This window comes from Microtus pennsylvanicus, chromosome 5 (genome assembly GCF_037038515.1).
Source record: "Microtus pennsylvanicus isolate mMicPen1 chromosome 5, mMicPen1.hap1, whole genome shotgun sequence".
Taxonomy (NCBI): Eukaryota; Metazoa; Chordata; class Mammalia; order Rodentia; family Cricetidae; genus Microtus; species Microtus pennsylvanicus.
In genome coordinates this window covers 114,207,766-114,227,508 of record NC_134583.1, presented here as the reverse complement: position 1 = coordinate 114,227,508, position 19,743 = coordinate 114,207,766, and the positions used below count along the sequence as shown (strand labels likewise).

General features: G+C 44.4%; 1 protein-coding gene across 3 annotated transcripts in view; it reads left to right on the top strand.

Annotated features, from left to right (window-relative positions):
* The first annotated feature begins 2,548 nt into the window (after window positions 1-2,548).
* Window positions 2,549-19,743, top strand: part of Pank1 (pantothenate kinase 1) — a 60,608-nt gene continuing 43,413 nt past the window's right edge. For 2 of the 3 annotated variants that reach the window (XM_075973886.1, XM_075973887.1), the window contains exon 1: window positions 2,549-3,263. In XM_075973886.1, the coding sequence (XP_075830001.1) occupies window positions 2,699-3,263 (565 nt within the window). In that variant the 5' untranslated portion in view covers window positions 2,549-2,698. Of the gene's footprint in view, window positions 3,264-3,833; window positions 4,080-19,743 lie in introns of those variants that run through there. The other variant, XM_075973888.1, reaches the window with a different exon arrangement.

Below are 19,743 nucleotides of genomic sequence, written 5' to 3'. Positions count from 1 at the left end.
GACAGAGCAGTGGGGGGGGGGGGGGGAAGAGCAACCAAACGAGACGTGACTGGGTCACTTCAGCCATACACACTTACATTTTCAATTCAGCTCTGCAGCAATGAAGTGACATCTCAATATGTTGCATGAATAATAACAACCCAGAGAAAAATATTGAGGTTCAAGCTGAAGATCAGAAAAGCAAAGCAGCCAACCACTAGAGAGACCTTTTACCTTTACCAAATCTTCAGGCCAAAAGGGCAAGATCTTGTTTCCACGAATCCTCAGACCCCGCACTCCACTGAGTTCCTGTCTCTTCTCTTTATATTCCTCTCTCTGCCCAGTCAGATCACTCCGCTCCTGTCTCCACCTCCCTACTGCTGGGATTAAACGTGTGTGACTCCCAAACACTGGGATTAAAGGTGTGAGTCACCACCACCTGGATCTGTTTCTGGACCATTCTTGTGTAGCCCAGGGTAACCTTGATCTCTTAGAGATCTGTCTACTGCCTCTGTCTCCTGAGTCCTGGGATTAAAAGTGTCTCTCACCACTCCACCTGTATTCCAACTAGTGTGGCTGCTTTGCCCTCTGATCTTCAGGCAAGATTTATTTATTAAAACACAAATAATATACCACTTTACCAATATCGTGACCTTCAAAAACTAAGGAAACATATGCATTGCATTTTAACAGTTCTAGGGACTGAACCTAGAATCCTGTGTATGCTATGCTAGCCAAACACTCTATGTATAAAGCTATACATCTCCAGCTTTCTGACTTTTATTTTGAAACAAGGTTGCATTAAGTTTTTTTTTTTTTTTTTGGTTTTTTCGAGACAGGGTTTCTCTGTGGCTTTGGAGCCTGTCCTGGAACTAGCTCTGTAGACCAGGCTGGTCTCAAACTCACAGAGATCCGCCTGCCTCTGCCTCCCGAGTGCTGGGATTAAAGGCGTGTGCCACCATCGCCCGGCTGCATTAAGTTTTGAAAACTGACTTGAACTAAGTAGTTAAGGCAGGCCTTGAACTTGAGGCCTTTCTCCCTTACCCTCCTAACTAGCTGGGAGTGCAGGCCTGTGTCACCAGGTAGGCTGCATGTATTTTATAGCCAGAATAAGGAGAGATGAACAGGGATAGGAGTAGGAAGAGATTATAGCCTGAGGGAGCAAGTTGCCAAGGAATGGAACTGAAAACTGCAGGTGGGCAGGGGCTGGATTTCCTAAGGCAACTTCTGGGAGCCATTAAATAGTGACTCAAGGAAGCAGAGAGGATAGTGATTTAGGTAGCGTTCTAGCTTTGCTCCTAACCTCAGTTATTTCTTGTGCCTTAGTTTGCTTGCCTGAAAACAACAACAACATCAACAAAAACAAGTGGAAGGAACGACGGGGTGGACTCACTGATTCTGAAAATGTGATTTTCGAAAAGTGCTCCGCTGGAAGAAATCCTCAAACCACTTGTAAACCATGGCACAGTTAATGCTGGTTCTGGGCCCCTCAAAGATTTAGTTCAAGCAACAAGTAGGTTAACTACAAGTCACTTTTGCAAGGTAGAAGGAAGCTTACTTTGTTAAGCTGGCTTGTTTGGAGACTTTAATACAGATTTCTCAGGGCTTCTGCTTGGTCTCTGCCTGTTCTGTTCATAGTAGTTTGAAACAATGGCCTGCAGCTTTTATGTTCTCTCTCTACTCTTTTGTGGGGGATAGAATGCTGTGCTAGGAAGCATCTACTACTGAGTCATCGTAGGATGCACTGAGTTTAATTTTCACATTAGACCCCTGTGAACATTTATTATGAGCCAAGGTTGCACTAGGTACTTTTGTGAAAAATAAAAACCCCTTTTGGACAGATATAAAAGCTGAGGCCTCACTAGATCACCAACACCTAAGTGTGTCCCCTCTGCTGGGAACGGCCACTCTGGTTGCCCATTACAGGTGTGCCAAGTACTGAATCTGTCTTTTGCTCAATGACAGGAATCGGCATGTACTGACTAACTGGCTAACTCCAGAGCTCGTGATGCTGGTTTCCCTACTTATAGCCAGGGACAACTTTTTACTCCATAAACAGGAGAGGATGTTGTCCCCCTCGGTCTTTTCTGGGTGAGGAATGCGCTTTTTATAGTTTGGGATATGTTTACTTAGTCTCTGCCAGCACCGGTTATTTCAGCCTAGTTTCGTCCTTCACTGTCCTCACACGCTGTATTCCTACGTTTCCTCCCTGCAAAACGCAACTAACTCAAGAACACATGCTGTTTGTGTGCGTGTGCCAGCCAAGAAATTTCACTCCCCTCCGTCTCCAAGGCTGCCTACCTTTCTATAAATAATTGTTCTCTTCCCTCCCTTTAGACCTCGGAGTAGTTTGGCCACATTAACGCACGCACGCCGGCACACACACTTTCGGCGCGGGGGTGTGGGCATGAGTGACCTTGTGAAGGTACTAGCCCACTGGGGACAGGATTAGCAAACCTGAAACCTCTGCAAATATTTGGCTTCCTCCCGCATTCTTCCCGAGGCTTCTGGCTGTCTCGTGCCTGCCTCACCTAGTACCCTTTGCGCTCGCTCCGCCACACAAAGCCCAAGCCGCCTATCTCCTCTTCGCAAACCCTGAGAACTTCATTCCGCACGTTAAAACTCGTCGGTGGCGGTGGCGGGCAGGACTGGGCATGCTCAGTGGCGGGGACAGGTCTGGGAGGCGAGGAAGCCGCATTTGAAGTGGCTCGGCCTCGGGATGAGGGGGAGGCGGGTGCCCCGGCTGGGGTCCGTGGAGGTTCCCGGTGCAGCACGCGAGGCCGACATGCTGCGGGCGGGAGCAGCCAGCCCGGCGCGCGGAAGCCAGGTCGCCGAAGACACGGGGGCGCCGGCGGGAGGAGGGGAGGAGCGCCCGGGCCGCCAGCCCCCGGCCTCGGCGCTAAGGCTGCCGGATAACAAGCCGCAGGGAGGGTCGGAGGCCGGGAGAACGCCCGACCATGACCTCCAGCGAGGCTGCCTGAACCGGAGCCCGCGCAACGCCCCGCCAGCCCCGGGCATGGGCGAGCGCGGCGCGCAGCACGAGCGCGCGGCCCTGCAGTCCCCCGGGGCCCCCGAGGGCGCCGCGGCCACCGTGAACGGGCTGCTGCACAACGGCTTTCACCCGCCGCCTGCCTGCAGCCGCGACCCGCTCCCTGCACGCTTCCAGCTCTCGTCAGAGCTGCAGCCTCAGCCGCAGCAGCAGCCGCTGTTCTCCCAACATGATTCTCCGGCCAAGAAATGCCGGCTGCGGAGAAGGATGGACTCCGGGAGGAAGAACAGGCCGCGTAAGTCCCGACGCGAGGGGAGCGGCGGTGCCCGCGGTGGAGGGGACGGCCAAGCGCCCGCTCGGGACTGCAGCTTCCCTTAGAGGCGCCGAGCGCTGAAGGTGGTGGCCCTCGGTGGCGCCTGGCTAGTCCTATCCGCCTGACAACTAGCTGTAGCTGGTCTCGCGGTCACAGTAGGAAAAAGGCGAATGCTCTGCCCGCCCTTATTGATGGCCGGGATCATGCACCAGACTGATCTTGGATCTGGGGCTAGGGACAGGGAGGGCTGGTACAGCCCCGGCTCATTGCTCCCTTGTCCGAGCACATCTTTTGGGGCTTGCAGCTCAGGCTACCAAGCTTGCCCTTTGAATCGCAGAGTAACCGTATCTTGGGTCCATTGGCAAGCTTAAGTCTGGAGGCGTGGAGTTTGACAATCCACCAAATCACAGCCTATTAAACAGTGTTTCTATACAGCCAGTGAGACGGCCTGTGTAGAGGGAAACACCCACTAACACCATGTGGGCCGGAACTGTGCGGACCAATGAGGCCTGCAGGTGGATTGTTTTATTTATTTATTTTTTTTCTGGAGTGGGTAGAGTTGAGTGTAATTGTACAGCGCCGAAAGTGCGTTGTTTCACAATCCGAGGCTTGTATATATAATGGTAGATTCTAAAGGGTACCTTCCCCTCCTGGCGTTCTGGGATGTCAGTTTGTAGGTAGAGTTTACGACTGTGGTTTTTTTGTTTGTTTGTTTGTTTTAATTAGAGCCTAACTCCATTCAACTGGTTACCTCTTTGTGAGTGTCTTTAATGAAGCTTATAAATGGCAAAAAGCAAAGTAAGTAGAGTGCATGGGAAATTGAACGCATCCAAACGCGAACTTTTTGCATATAAAATTACTGTTTGGTGTTGGGAAGTGACGAGATCGGGTTTGAATTTCTGTAAAAGTTTGATCTTTGGCAAACAGCATAACGCCTTCAGCCTTTGTTCGTGATTACTATCTCTTTTCATAGCTGTTCGTTAGTGCATTCGTTTCTAAAACTTTGAAAAATGTTTTAACATGACTGAGGGTGAATCCAGTGCGTGCATTTTGTAGGTCTGAAATGTTCAGGTGTTTGGAATTTGGGAGCTATACAGCAGGCTTGGTTTGGCTGTGGCTGTAAGACAGTTAATTAGTATCTGAGTTTCTACGTACTTTTTTATAGTTCTTGAGATATTATTTTTATGAACTTCGCATTGCCAGCTCCCTGTGTCTTATTCATTTGTTTTACTTCTGTGAAGCCCCATTTTTGTTGTTTCTCTGATCTACATTTGTAAAGAGTTTTTCTATAGCTTTCAATGACAATAGCTAGGCTGGGGTGGGGAGTCTGAGTCAGGAGACTCCAATTTGAGGCCAGCCCAACCTAGACAGTGAGTTGTAGGGGTGGCAGAGGCAGAGTTGCTGGTTTAAATCGCGTTTTTCTTCCTGTGGTTTTTCTTTTTTACCGTGTGGTGGTGGGTATGTGGGTGTGAGCATGCCACAGCAACTGAGGGAGATCAGAGGACAATTTGGAGGAGTTGATCTCTCCTCCCCACATGTGGGCTCCAGTGATCAAGCTCAGGTCACCAAAGTCCTCGTGGCGGCAAGGGCCTTTCCCTGCTGAGCTCTCTCTGGCCTCTTCTGGGGTTTATGAGACCTGGTTTTGTGATCCAGCCCCAGGCTGGCCTGTATCTCTTGGTATTCCTAATTCCTCAACTGCCCGGAGTGCAAAGGTCACAGGCCTGTACCATCATACCTTGCTCTGCATTTCTTAAAATACTTTTTGAGGAATTGGAAATACAATGATTTGAGGAAGGAAAAAAAACTAAGCCTTAACTGTGCTTACAAAGCTATAGAGATTATTTTAAAATACAAGAAGATGTAAACTGTGTGCTTTGTGTCAGAAGTTAAGTAGCTTTGTGTTTCTTACATAAAAGTAAAAACTTTGAATTCTTTTTATTTACAAATTCTGTTATTTATAAGTTATTTATTTTCCTTTTTTTCCCCCTCCAGATAGGATCTCCTGTAGCCCAGACTGGCCTCAAACTCCAAGTGTAGTCAAGAATAACCTTGAACTCCTTGATCCTCCTGTCTCTACAGTAAACCTTCACACTTGGTTTATTTTCAACTTTTTGTTTGTTTTTTGAGGCAGAGTCTCATTATGTAACATGGGCCATCCCGGGAACAAGCTAATTGTAAAGATCCGCCTGGCTCTGCCTTTTGATTAAACGTGTGTGCCTCCAACCAGACCTATTTACAGTTTTTTATAGGATTGAATCAAAGCTTGTTTTTCATTGTCCTATTATGTTTAATTTTCTTAGATTTGGATCACACATTAGTTTTTTTTAAATTTTTTATGTGTATAAATGTTTTTCTTCCACATATATTTTTATACTATGTGCTTGCCTGGTGCCATCAGAGGTAAGAGGGTGTCAGATCTCCTGGTACTGAAGTCACAGATAGTTGTGAGCCACCATTTAGGTGCTGGATCGAAACCTATGTTCTCTGCAAGAGCAGCTAATGCTGTTAACTACTGAGCCATCTCTGCAGCCCTGAGCACATGGTTCTGAAATAGATTGTGCACGCTCTAAGGAGTACACCTGTACATTTCACTACCAAAATTTCTTACTTAAAACTAGGTTTAGCACAAGAGAGACGGCTTGGCAGTTAAAAGTGCATGCTGCTTTTCCAGGGCCTCCATCAGAAGACTCAGCTATCTGTAACTCTGGCCCTGTGGGATCTGATACCCTCTTCTGACCCGTAAGGACACTTGCACATATGCCACAGACACATGCACGTATAATATAAAACAAACAAAACACACACACACGTACACACACTGAAGACCAAAAGTGTAAACTCAGTCTATCAGTATGAAGGTTTTCTAATCTAGAGATCAAGTCAGGAGGCTGAAGGAATAGCTCCATAGAAGATGTAGATATTCAAAAGCTGGTTTATTCCCAGCACCCTCCAAAAAAAGTCAGATCAGTTCTACTAAACCAGGAGAGGGGAATGTTGTCTATTTCCTGCACATCTAAATGGCATCCTACTTACTTCTTCCCTGGAGACCTTTTCTACGACTGCCTTCTTCATCCGGGTTCCTTAGTTCCTTTGCCTGCCCCTGCTACCTAGAAGTCACAAATACAGGACCAGAGCTCTTGGAATGCTGGAGTTGAACTCGATGTTGTTTGTTATACTTAGAGAATCCTCCATGATGTTTCAAAGCTGACACATCTTGCTGTGTGACCTCTGTTCTAGTTGTCTAGCCCACCATATGAGTGAGCATTTGTGTTCTCGTGTATTTGTGTGTGTGTGTACTGGGTATTGAAATTAGGTTCTCCTACGCGCCCAAAACATACTGTCCCATAGAGCTACTCGGTTGCCTTTTGTTCCTGCCTTTGTAATAAAGTTGGAAGTCTGGTTAAAAATGATGTGTTCTCATGTACTTCGACGTGGAGAGGCATGTATATGTGGTTGATGTTGGAGCAGAAAAATGGGTCAGGAGGCATCACCACCTCACTGGATAGTTGCCACCATTTGCATAACCGATTTTGTCAAAAGCCCTTCCAGGGTTCCCGGTTGATCTACTCCATTGTGCTGGTTTTATTTCTTTCCTTGGCAGTTCTCTGCTATATTTTGGTTAATAGGTGGCTAATACTTGTCAGCTATTTTTACTTCCAGCTGCAAGTTAAAAGTAGTCCATATATAAATACACATATATAAGTGGCTCCAAAAGTTCCCTAGCAAAAGCGAATCGCAAAGCAGGTTGCAGTGAGTTTAGGTTTCCTGGGGTGCTACTCTTAACACCCAGGAGCAAGTCTGGCTGACTGACATGCCCTGCTGTGCCCATGTTGTGAAATGGGGTGAAGTAGCACTACTGGGGAGGTCACCTCATTTACAAAAGTTTGGCAGTGAATACAGTGCCAAGGTGCTAGGAATGCCCAGTGCATTCGAAGTTGTATGAATTCGCCCCTCCCTCCATCCAGATGACTTGGGCTTGGACTTCAGCTGTGTGATCAAAGCGAGTACTCAACCTTTGTGTTTCAGGATGAGTGAAAGGATCAGACCATGCAGAACTCGTGTGAGTGTGACAGGGGACAATATGTACTCCCTCTGTACCTGCCAGCCGTCATCACTAAACACCGTCGGCCGCCACGAATCTCAGGACGGGCAATGGGGCAGCACATGCTGTCTCGGACTGGCTTTCTTCAAAAAAGCAGCACAGGCCTAAGTAAAAGAGACTGAGCTTATTAGTTATAGCACTCCTAACCCCATACCTGCCTTCCTTTCCTATAAAAACAGCGAAAAACAGCAGGGAAACAGCTGTTCTGCGTGCGGCGCTGGCTAGCAAGGAAGGGGGCGTACAGCCCAGCCTGATGCCCTGAGTTAGATCCCCAGCCCCACACAGTAGGCGAGAAGGAGCTCCTGCAAGCAGTCCTTTACCCTCCACACCCACATTGTGGCACATGCGCACCCACATATATGCACATATATTCACAACCTAAGATAGCTAAAAATATAAATACACATTACCCCCCCCCCCACACACACACACAATAACAAATAGTTCTGTTTTTATTGTTGTTTTGGTTTGGGTTGGGTTTTGGTAATCAGTGAGTCTGGATGTAGAGTACTAGTCTGCAAATGAACACACACCAGGGCTCCCCTCTCCAGCAGTGATCCCAAGCTTGCGTGTTACCCCAGGCCCTTTATCCTTTCACATGGGAAGTAGAAGCTAGAGGGTCAGGAGTTCAAGACCAGTTTTGACTTCATTGCGAATTAGAATCTAGACCAGGTTACATCTCAATAAAAGAAAACAAAAACAAACGTGGCACTTAAACATTTTATACTATTTATATATTAATGTACATTATTATATATAATTTATTTATTATTTATATTATAATATAAAATTATTATTAAGAGACTGGCTTGTTCTGTTGCTCAAACTTGTGATTCGCTTGTCTCGTCACCAGACAGTTGGTATTATAGCCATGCCTGCGCATTGGCTACAATAGACCACATTGTTTTCATTGAGCTATATATTTTTCTCCACTCTTCTCCCCCACTTCTACCTACCCTCTCCCATGATCTCCATGCTTCCAATTTACTCAGGAGATCTTATCTTTTTCTACTTCCCATGTAGATCAGATCCATGTGTGTCTCTCTTTGTTGTCTAGGTTCTCTGGGATTGTGAATTGTAGGTTGTTTTTTCTTTACTTTATCTCTAAAAGCCACTTATGATACTTGTCTTTCTGGATCTGGGTTACCTCACTCAATATGTTTTCTAGCTCCATTCATTTGCCTGCAAATTTCAGGATGTCATTATTTTTTTCCACTGTGTAGTACTCCATTGTGTAAATGTACCACATTTTCCTTATGCATTCTTAAGTCGAGGGGCATTTGGTTGTTTCCAGGTTCTGGCTATGACAAACAATGCTACTATGAACATAGGTGAGCATATGTCCTTGTGGCACGATTGAGCATCCTTTGAGTATATACCCAAAAGTGGTAGTGCTGGGTCTTGAAGAAGGTTGTTTCCTAATTTTCTGAGAAATTGCCATACTGATTTCCAAAGTGGCTGTACCAGTTTGCACTCCCACTAGCAATGCAGGAGTGTTCCCTTTTCCCCCACAACCTCTCCAGCATAAGTTGTCATCAGTGTTTCTGATCTTGGCCATTTTTATAGGCATAAGATGGAATCTCAGAGTTGTTTTAATTTGCATTTCTCTGATGGCTAAGAATGTTGAGCATTTACTTAAGTATCTTTCAGCCATTTTAGATTCATCTGTTGAGAGTTCTCTGTTGGGTCTGTAACCCATTTTTTTTTTATTGGATTATTTGTTCTTTTGATTACTAGTTTCTGGAGTTCTTTGTATATTTTAGATATCAGCCCTTTGTCTGATATGGGTTTGATGAAGATATTTTCCCATTCTGTAGGTTGCCGTTTTGTCTCGTTAACCATGTCCTTTTATTTTTCAGAAGCTTCTCAGTTTCTGGAGGTCCCTTTTTATTTCCATTTATTGTTTCTCTCAGTGTCTGTGCTACTGGGGTTATATTTAGGAAGTGGTCTCCTATGCCAATGCATTCAAGTGTACTCCTACTTTCTCTTCTATGAGGTTCAGTGTGGTTGGTTCGTCATATGTTGAGGTCTTTGATCCATTTGGACTTGAGTTTTGTGCATGGTGATAGATATGGATCCATTTGCATTCTACTACATGTTGACATCCAGTTATGCCAGCACCATTTGTTGAATATGCTTTCCTTTTTCCATTTTATATTTTTTGCTTCTTTGTCAAAAATCAGGTGTTCGTAGGTGTGTGGATCAATGTCTGTGTCTTCAGTTTGGTTCCATTGGTCCTCCTGTCTCGTTTTATGCCAGTACCAGGCTGTTTTCAGTACTATAGCTCTGTAATAGTTTGAAGTCAGGGATTGTGATGCCTCTGGAAGTTCCTTTATTTAACAGGATTGGGTTTTTTACTTTTCCATATGAAGTTGAATTTTGTTCTTTTGAGGTCTGTGAAGAATTTTTCTGGGATTTTGCTAGGCATTGTATTGAATCTATAGATTGCTTTTAGTAAGATTGCCATTTTTACTATGTTAATTCTACCTGCCCAAGAGCATGGGAAATCTTTCCATTTTCTGGTGTTTTCTTCAATTTCTTTTTTCAAAGATTTAAAGTTCTTATCATACAGGTTTTTCACTTGTTTGGTTAGAGTTACTCCAAGATATTTTATGTTATTTGTGACAATATGCCACATTTTAAGAGTTATTTTTAATGTTGCTAAATTAAGATTTTTGATAACATCTTATTGTTGTTGGGTTTTCTGTTTGTTTTTGAAACAGATAGTCTAGGCAGACTGGAACTCACTACATACTTCATGATGGTCTAGAATTCATGGCAAGCTTCCCACCTCAACCTCCCAAGTGCTGAGATTACAGGCACGTGCCACTATGCCAGGCTGGCTAACTTGTTTTTTGTTTGCTTATTTATTTAGTTGTTGATCGAGGCAGAATCTCCAGATTCCCACTTGGCCTGAGATTCACTCACTGTGTAACTGGGGATGACCTTCAGGGGTTTTGTTCTTTTGTTTTTTATTTTTTATTATGTTATGGGTATTTTGTCTGTATGTATGTGCTTGCCCCACATATGTGCCTGGGGCCAGCAGAGAGCAGAAGAGTGTGTCATATTACCCATGACTGGAGTTTTAGACAACTTCGAACTGCTACGTGAGGGCTTAGACTTGAACTCTGGTCCTCTCCGAGAGTAGCTAGTGCTCCTACCCACTGAACCACCTCTCCTGCCCCGGCCCAGAGCTTCTCATCCTCTTGCCTCTGCCTCAAGTGGTGAGATTACTGGTATTACTGTCATGGCTCATTTTAATTCAATGCTAGAAACTGACTTTAGGGTTTTGTTCATTCTTAGGCAAGCACTCTGCCAACTGAGATATTTCCCTACTCACTGATGGTTTTTAAAAAAAATGTGTGTGTGTGTTTGGGGGATGCATGTACCGGGACACTCATGGGAGTTGAGACGAAGTTTGTGAAGTCAGTTCTCTCCTTGACCTTCACATGCACTTCAGAGATCAAACCTAGGTTGCCAAAGATAGCAGGGATCTTTATCCACTGAGTATCTTATACTTTTTTTTTTATTATGACCCCATTAACTCTCAAGAAAAGCAAACATTTTAGCTTGAACTGTTCTTCCTTCCCACCCCTCTCTCTCTGAAGTGTATTCATGTTGTTCACATGTGTATATGCAGGTTTGTGTATGTGTGGAGGCCAATGAAGAACACTCGGGATCCTCTAGTGCTCTCTGCCTATTCCCTCAATGAAGCTGAAGCGTGCCATTTTTTTTTTTTAACTAGGCAGATGACCAATAAACACTTCTCTCTGGTCCTCCTCCCTCCATTGCTGGAGGTTACAGGTCTGCGAATCAGCGTGAATATTGGGACTCCAAAACAGCAGGGTTCTTACAAAGCCATCTCCTCTTCCCAACAACCCAGCATAAACATTTTCTTCTGACTAAATATAATCCTTAATACCATCCTGTATGATATTCTCAATATTCTGTTATATGGATGTACCATAATTTATTTACCCTGACTTGTAGCTTTAGTCTGTAGCCAGGTCTTTACATCATGAAATGCACATACATATACAAATCCCATTACTGCCAGAAGAACAACTCTTCATATAACAGCTGCATTGGGGTAGATGATGCAAGTTATCCACAGCTGGCTTAAAGTATATTCCAGGCAACTGTGCCATTTCATGTAGAGCATAAACAGACTTTGGTATCCTCAGATGGGGGAAGAGTTGGGGATTTCCTAGAACCAATAAACCGCATATATAGAGGAATAATGTAATAGTTTTCTGGGGGGGGGCACACACAAATGACACAAAGTTGTGTGTGTGTGTCAGATATGTGTGTTTATGTGTGAGAGGTGTGTGTATGTGTGTTAGGTTTGTGTATGTATTAGGAGTGTGTGTGTATTGGGTATAAATGTTTAGGGCTGTGGTGTGTGTGTGTGTGTGTGTGTGTGTGTGTGTGTGTGTTAGGTTGATGTGCTGGCACTTTGCCCCGTAATCCCGGCACTCAGGAGGCAGCACAGGAAGATCTAAAGATTTAGGTTAGCTTGGGCTATATGTAGAGAGTTCCAGGCTACCCTGAGCTACATGGGGAGATTTTGCTTTAAAAAAAAAAAAACCAAAAAAAAACCCAAAGAGGAGGAGGAGAAGGAGGGGGGCAGGAAGGAGGGAGAAAAGGAAGGAAGGAAGGAAGGAAGGAAGGAAGGAAGGAAGGAAGGAAGGAAGGAAGGAAGGAAGGAAGGAAGGAAGGGGTAAAGAAAGAGAGACCCCAGTGATTTTAGATACGATGGATATTGTTTTGAATGAGGCACAGCATTACTGAGAAGAGTAGAAGAATGCTCAGGTGGTCACTGGGCACACAGAACTCAGTATGGAAGGCAGGCCCCCTTTCTTTCCATCGCATGGGAGCAGGCAGCAGTTATAGGTGATTCAAGCTGGTGGCCTTCTGGTAAGAGGTTCTGATTTCTTGTAGCAATCAAAGAGTACATTCTGGTAGCAGGAAATGGATGAGGGGGTTATGTATTAACATTGGTACAGACTTGACAACTAAATCTGTTATCAGTTTTAGCTGCAAGTGTGAAAACGCACACAGGACCTAAAGTGTTAAAATATTGAGATACTGTGCCCGGTCGCTCAGCCTTTATCTTTAAATCGACCCATGAGAAAAGTCAGCATGAGGAGAAAGAGGGGGAGTTTTCTGGTCGTTAGCTGCAGAGCACTGATCTCTCTGTTCTTTAGTCCTAATCAGTCATTCCAGACAGACAAGAGCAGTGCAAATCCAATTACAAAATATTAAACGTTAGCAGGAGCTACCTTGTGGGACATGGTCAAATTGTCATGCCCTCCCCTACTTCTTGACAAGTTTTCATAGCCCAGGCCGGCCTAGAACTCTGTAGAACAGGCTGATCTTGTCCTTGTGTTCTTAAGCTCATTGTCCAGTGGTTGGGATTACAGACGTGTGCTGCAACGAGCAGCCACCCAGCTTCTGGTTTCCCTGACACGTTCCAAACACACTGAAACTGAAGGCCGGGGACGAGCAGGGTTGATGCCAAACCTGAGAACTCACAACCAGTCTCTGGAAACCACACGGCAGAAGGAGAAAACTGACTTCCGCCAGTTGTCCAGTCTTTAGATGCTACCCCGTATTGCCCGCCTACTTTTCAGGATTCTGTTACGCACACGAGAACCTTGTGGATGTGTTTGGTGTTATAACCACAGATGAAAGCAGTGCTGTTAATTCTTAGCATGAGGGACACGTTAATTCTACAAGTGAGTAAGTGGAAATCCATTGCCATTTTTGAAAGAGCTGTCTGCAGTCTGTAGTGGAAGTATTAGTTTTTACTGTCAGGTCTTTTTTTTTCCCCCTTTTGTTGTTGTTGTTTGTTTTTGTATTATCCAGGCTCAATTCGTGTGTTCATTTTTTTTTTATTTTGTGTGTGTGTGTGTTATAAACTATCTGTTGGACATGATGGTTCATACATGGAAACCCAGCGATACGAAGGCTAAAGCAGGAGGATTGTCCAGAATTCAAGACCAGCTGGGCTACCTAGTCAGTCTCTGGCCAGTCTGGGCTACTGAGAGAGATAGTCTCTCAAAAAAGAAAAAAGAAAGATCAAAACAAAGTAACTTCTCCATTCCTGCTCCCCAGTATCTGGGATCGAACCCAAGACATCGTCCATGCTAGACGAGCGCTGTCTCATGAGCTCTCCCCAGCCCGGTTTGATTTTTATTACATTTAGGTATGTGTGCCTTGGCTTTCATGTCTATGCCGATATCCACCCGTGTTGGAATGACAGTATTCTAATTCAGATACAGAAGCTTCAGTGTACTCAGTGTGGCATTTGAGTACTTTTTTTTTTCTAGATAGTACCGTCGTCAAGCTTGGTCTCGTGTTACCTAATTTATGACACCTTTCGGAAGCCTCGAGCTGAATGGATATTTATGAATACGTTTCTCTCCCTGAGAATATATGTGAGAGCACTGGATGATTCAAAGGGGTGAGAGAATGGTAGTGTTTAGGGATGGCTATAGAAGTCACCATCCTGGCCACTGTGATTTCTCTGTCATCTGGAGAGACTCGTGGCAGTTGTGGACGCCTGCAGGTAGCCATCGTTGAGCAAGAGCTGTGTACTTTTGTTCCAAGTTTGCTTTTCCAAAAGTATGTGCACAGTCTCCATTGCGCAGGTGGAGAGGGCTCGGAGTGAAAGGTCCTGCCTGAAGACATATGGGTAATGATTGTCAGGGCCAAAACTTAAACCCATGCCACCTATCTCCCTTTCTGAGTGACTTTCTTTTCTGTCACAGTGTTCCTGACATTTCACTGGGAAGGGGAACCAGTTCTGTAAAATTAAAAACAGATAGGTGCATGCAGTCTGTACAGCTTTGGCAATAAGTTTCTCCATGTCTATGGAAGTAACAATAACCTACATTAAGGAACACCCAATTTTCTGTGTGCTAAGTACGGCGCCCTATGAGTGAGGGCTACAGCTGTCTGCAGATGAAGAGGCTGAAGACGTGGGGTCTTGACTCTGCTGGATAGGACTCTCATGGAGTTCCAGAAGGTAAGTATTGTATAGAGAACAGCTCTGGTTTTGGACTCGGATTCTCTCTTAACTGTGTAGACTTGAGTGAGGTCCAGACTTCTCCGAGGCCCATTCATTAGCAGGAATAGAGATGTCCATCTAACTGGCTGGAGAGGGAACCAGATATGGACCATGTGTATAAAGTGTATGCTTGTGTTCTGGATCATTTGAGGACTGGGTTTTAGAGTATTCTCCAATTCCATCTTCCATTACCTCCTGAGAGGAGAGTTTTCTAATACCCTCTGACGTTTCTAGAAGCTCACTATGTGGCAATCAAGTCGTAACCTCATTGTTACACGCCTAGACTGCCCCACTACAACTCCTGAGACCAAGAAAGCGTGAATTGATATTGGCAACTTAGCCAATATCATTCAAGAGAAATGAGTAATTGATTTAACTGCTAATTTGGAGTCAGGACAACACTTTTGTTTAAACTATTTTTCAAATTATATTTAAGTTACATTACATACACATGCCACAGTAAGTCTTTGGTGGCTCACAGCAGTGTGTTCTGTCCTTCTGTCTCGTGGGTTCCAGAGACTGAACGCAGGTCCTCAGATTGAGCAACAAGTGCTCTTCCCGTCGGCCCTTACGAAGTTGTATTTAAAGCAGTATCTTTTGCTCTTGACTAATATCTCAGCCTCTAAGTGAGGCAGAAAGAGATGCGAAGGATTAGAAAGGTCATAGCTATTCTTTTGAAGAATTGCATGAATTGAACATGATTTTGGAGCAGCTGCCTCTAGCTCTCAGGCCATCCTTTGGTGGCGTACAGATGAAACGTACGTGTCCAGGTATGTGCTGCCTTTAGCATTACCACGAGGGCCTCTGGTGCTCTGGCCTTGAGTCTCTGCTGAGGACTGAGGCTGCACGGATTCTGCATACAGGAAGGCTGTGCCTGCATGAACCTGTGGGCTGTGGTCAGCAGGAACCAGTGAGCTGTGGCCAGCTTAGGTACTGCCAGTTACTTGAAGTTCTCTGCAGCTCGGGGTGAACAGCTCCTTCCATCTCCCAAGGTCAGCTGTGCTGGGATAAAGTGGCAAGGGTGGGCTTGGTCAATCTGAAGCTTGGCGTGAGTCAGCAGTACAGTGAGGCTTCCTGAATAATGCATGCAGGCACTGAGTACTTGTTGGCGATTATTATTGGTGGTTATATAGATGTTCTAGGCCAAATCCTGCCTCTTTTCCCCATGACTTCTACCCTGTGTTCCTTCACAATTTATCCCATTGTTCTTTTATACGACAGCCCATTAGCTATTTTAAGATAGCCATATTATCTTAACTCTTCCTCTGAATCCTTAGTCCCTACAGAACTAAGACCTGTCAATACTGTCGTCGGCCAAACCCCACTCCCCCACTCCTGTCATTCAGCATGGGTTGTATTGGGTTACTGGCCAGAATTAACCCAAGACCCAAAGATGGCTTCTTGGAGTGATGTAGTAGGGATTAAGAAGGCATTGAGCTTGGTGGCCTTAGACTCAGATGTAATGATTCCAGTAGGACCCCATAGGAACTAATCAGTTTTATCCCTGTGGGCCAAGTACTCATGTTATATTACCAGTTTCCTGCGACTCTAAGCAGGTGAACCCTGCAGTAGTTGCTTGGCAGTTACAGAGGTTAGCAGAGTCACAAGTGTGTGACCGAGGATCTGCTTGTTAGCTATCATGCTTCTCCCAGTCAACCATGCTTTAAAGATTTATATTTATATTTTCTGAGCCTGTGTCTTGTGCTGTTGTTGTCTGGGCTTCCCCTGCACTGTAGCTCCTCCAGCACCAGTCTCTCAAGTAGCTGGAGGTGTAGAGGCCTATCATCATGTCTGCTTCCAGCTATCTGTATCCCGTGAAGATGTTTGAAGCCAAGAACAGCCCTTAACGGGAAACTGAGGCAAGAGAATCGTGAGCTCCATATCAGCCAGGGGTATATAGCAAGACCTAAACAAAATAGATAATATCAAAATAGTAAGTAGATAAAGGCAAAAAATAAGTCTGGTCAACGGGGTAATCATATCTTACCTTTGGGAGGCTATCCTTTCCCTGTGATAGAAAGCTTTTTATTCTATTATTATTTTTCATTTTCGAGATGGAGTTTCATGAGGCCAGGGTAGCCTCAAATTCTTCCTGTAATTTCTTTGGCATTACAGACGTGCACCGCCCTTGATTGTATGCATCTCCATGAATCAAACACAGGGCCTTATGCATTCTAGGCAAACACTTTCCCACTGAGCTACATACCCAGCCCCTTGCAGAAGGTTTTCACTATGAGAAAGATTCAGGTGAAATTTATTCTTTGAGGTGACCATGTATTTGCAGTAGTACTATAATAAATGGGACCATGAGTAGCATGATTTAGGATTATCATAAGCAAACCAGTTGGCCTGGTGGTGTGCTCAAGGCAGCCTATCTGGAGTTAGGACTTGAATGGGCACACTTGGCTAATTTTGCAATCAATGTCTTTGATTATGGTGGTTATATTTACACCATGAAAACTGGCAAGCAGGAAGCCAGTTACGCATTTACCAGTGCTCCATTCAAAGGGACACAGACCACAGAAGCAGAGAGAAGCTATCAGTAATGCAGTTGAGTTACGGAAGCGTTTGGTGTAGAGAGCTAGAGGAAAGGTCAGCGGTCTCTGCCAAGTGTCACGGTGCTTGACGGTGGAAGTCAGACGAGGGATGGAGACAGTCTGGCCTCAGGCTTGTGATGTAGCAGAGGATGACCTCAGACTCATGATTCTTTTGCCTCTCCTTCCCAGGTGTTGGTCAGGCCAGTGCCACCCTGTGAGATGACTTCCTATAACTAACTGCTGTTGAGGTGTCAGGGTGCTGTGGCCACACTATCTTTATTTCATCTTCATTGCTATGGCACGTAAATTAAAGTGCGCTGTGGCCAAGTGGAGGAAATTGTCCCCAGTGTTTCTATAAATAGGATCTGGGAGGCAAAGAGAGAGGTGTTTCCAGCCAAGAACCATGCGGATTTTGTCTCAGAAATCACCTGTTGTGACTCCCTTGTCTTGGAAGAACATTTGGACAGTGCTGGGGTTTCAGAAACCTTTTTCCTTTAGGAAAAATTTAGCTGTTACTCAAAACTAGAGACCAGAGTGTTAGGAACTGCCCAGTTCCCATCAGTCGCTTCTGTAATTGCTGCTCATGTGGAATCTCTTTTCTTTTCTTGCAAGCTCAGCTTCCCTCCTTGCACACCAAATGCTATGAGAGAAAATATTAGGGACCATTTCGTTTCAATTACTATGTTTTTGTATATTTTTCTGTAAGATAACCTCTTTAAGTCGAGTGATGGTGGTACATGCCTTTAATCCCAGCACTCAGGGAAGCAGAGGCAAGTGGATCTCTGAGTTCTAGGCCGGTCTGGTCTACAGAGTGAATTCCAGGACAGCCAGAGGTACACAGAGAAACCATAAAAAAAAATAACCTCTTTAAAAATGTAACCTGTTATTACCTTAAAATTAGCAATGTGTTATATAATGCATAATTAGAAGTTATTTAGTCACAATAAAACTTGTGACATCTCACTTATAGACCAAGTAATAAATGCCTTTGTTTGCAAGTGCCTGTTATTGTTTGCATGTGATTAATTTTTAACCATTTGTTTTATGATTTGAGATTTGAAACCTCATTTTTGCAAATAAGATAATATTGTGCCAAAAAGCAGCATTTGGATCCCTCCCAAATCACTAGACTAGAAATAATTAATATTTTCTTCATCATTTCTGACTTGAGAGAGAGATTAAGAATGAAGAAACAAGCCAGAGTGAGGGCATATGTTTGTAATCCCAGCATTCCCGAGGCAGAGGGAAAAGGAGTGCCATGAGTTCAAGGCCAGCCTGATCTCCACAGCCTACGTTAGGCCAGCCAGGTCTACAAACATAGCAAGACACCATCTCAGAAAACAGCCTCCAAAACACACAAACTGGGGCTGGGACCTCAGAGAGAGAAAAAGCAATACTTTTTTGGTATGGGTGTAGGAGTGTGCATGTATGTTTGTGTGCTCTTGTGTGAGGGTGTATACCTGTATGTGTGTACATTGGAAGGTCAGACAACATGTGTGTACATTAAGATCAGAGCCTTAAGTATCATTCGTCCTGTTCATACATATTCTACCTTTTGTCTGATACAGGGTCAGCCGTTTGCCTGGAACTTCACAGGGAGGCTAGGCTAACTTGTCAGTGAGTTCCAGGGATCTGCTTGTTCGCTATCTGTCTTGCTGTCTTTGGGATTATGAGCATGTGCCTCTATGCCTGTATTTTTCTGTGGGTTCTAGGGATCCGGATTTCATTCGTCATGCTTTACAAGACATCTTAATCTCCCTCCCTTTAAAAATGTTTGATATTTATTTATTTGATTTTTGAGACAAGGTCCTGCTTAGGTAGCCCTCAAACCCAAAGAGCTCCTCCTGCCTCAGTGTCCCCAATACTGTAATTTGAGAAGGGTGCTCATATGCCAGGCAAGGAATAGTAGTAAAATAATTGTCTTTTCTCCTTTTCAAGATTGCTGTAAAAGGCGAGTAGAAACAGGTGGACGAGCTATCTTGAAAAACCATGAGGGTATAGAGCTGAGTTTAGGACCGGAGTCTAAAGTCCCTGGATTTCTGAACTGTGGGAATTGCCACACTGAGCTCTAGTTTAGATTCTATGAGTTTGTTTCAAAGCCACCCAGACACAAAAGTACACAGAGAAACCGAATCTACTTAAAACCACTGTATTTTAAGAATCCCCAGGAGCTAAAGTTCTGCATGACATCTCTCATCTGTGCGATGGCCAGAGCTGGTTTATTTCTGTCAGTTTTATCAAAACATGCATTAGAGGCATTTTATACATTCTTGTCTCTCTTGACAGAATGAGTATCTGATTTATTATATTTTAATAATTTAGAGGTACCACCAACAGCAATTTTAGTACAGTTCAGGGAAGTCTTAAGATAATGCACAAATATCTGAATTAGCTTATTCAGTGAGCATTTTGAGTTATGTGCAGCTTATAACCTTGAAGGGCTCAAATATTTAATTCAAAACTCTTAATTTTGTTCCCCTTCTTGTTAGTGGTGATTTAGCTCAGATGGTAGAGTGCTTGCCTAGAATTCACAGGCCAGTCTGCTCTCCATAATGAGTTCCGGGATAGCCAAGGATACACAGACCCAGTCTCAAAAACAAACAGAAACCAACACGAACACCAAAAAAACAAACCAAAACACCAAACAACACCTCCCCCCCCCAAAAAAAACAACAAACACCGACAAAACCCCCACCCTGTTAACTGAGGTTAGTTAGCATCCTGACACTGTGCAGGTGCCGGCCACATTAG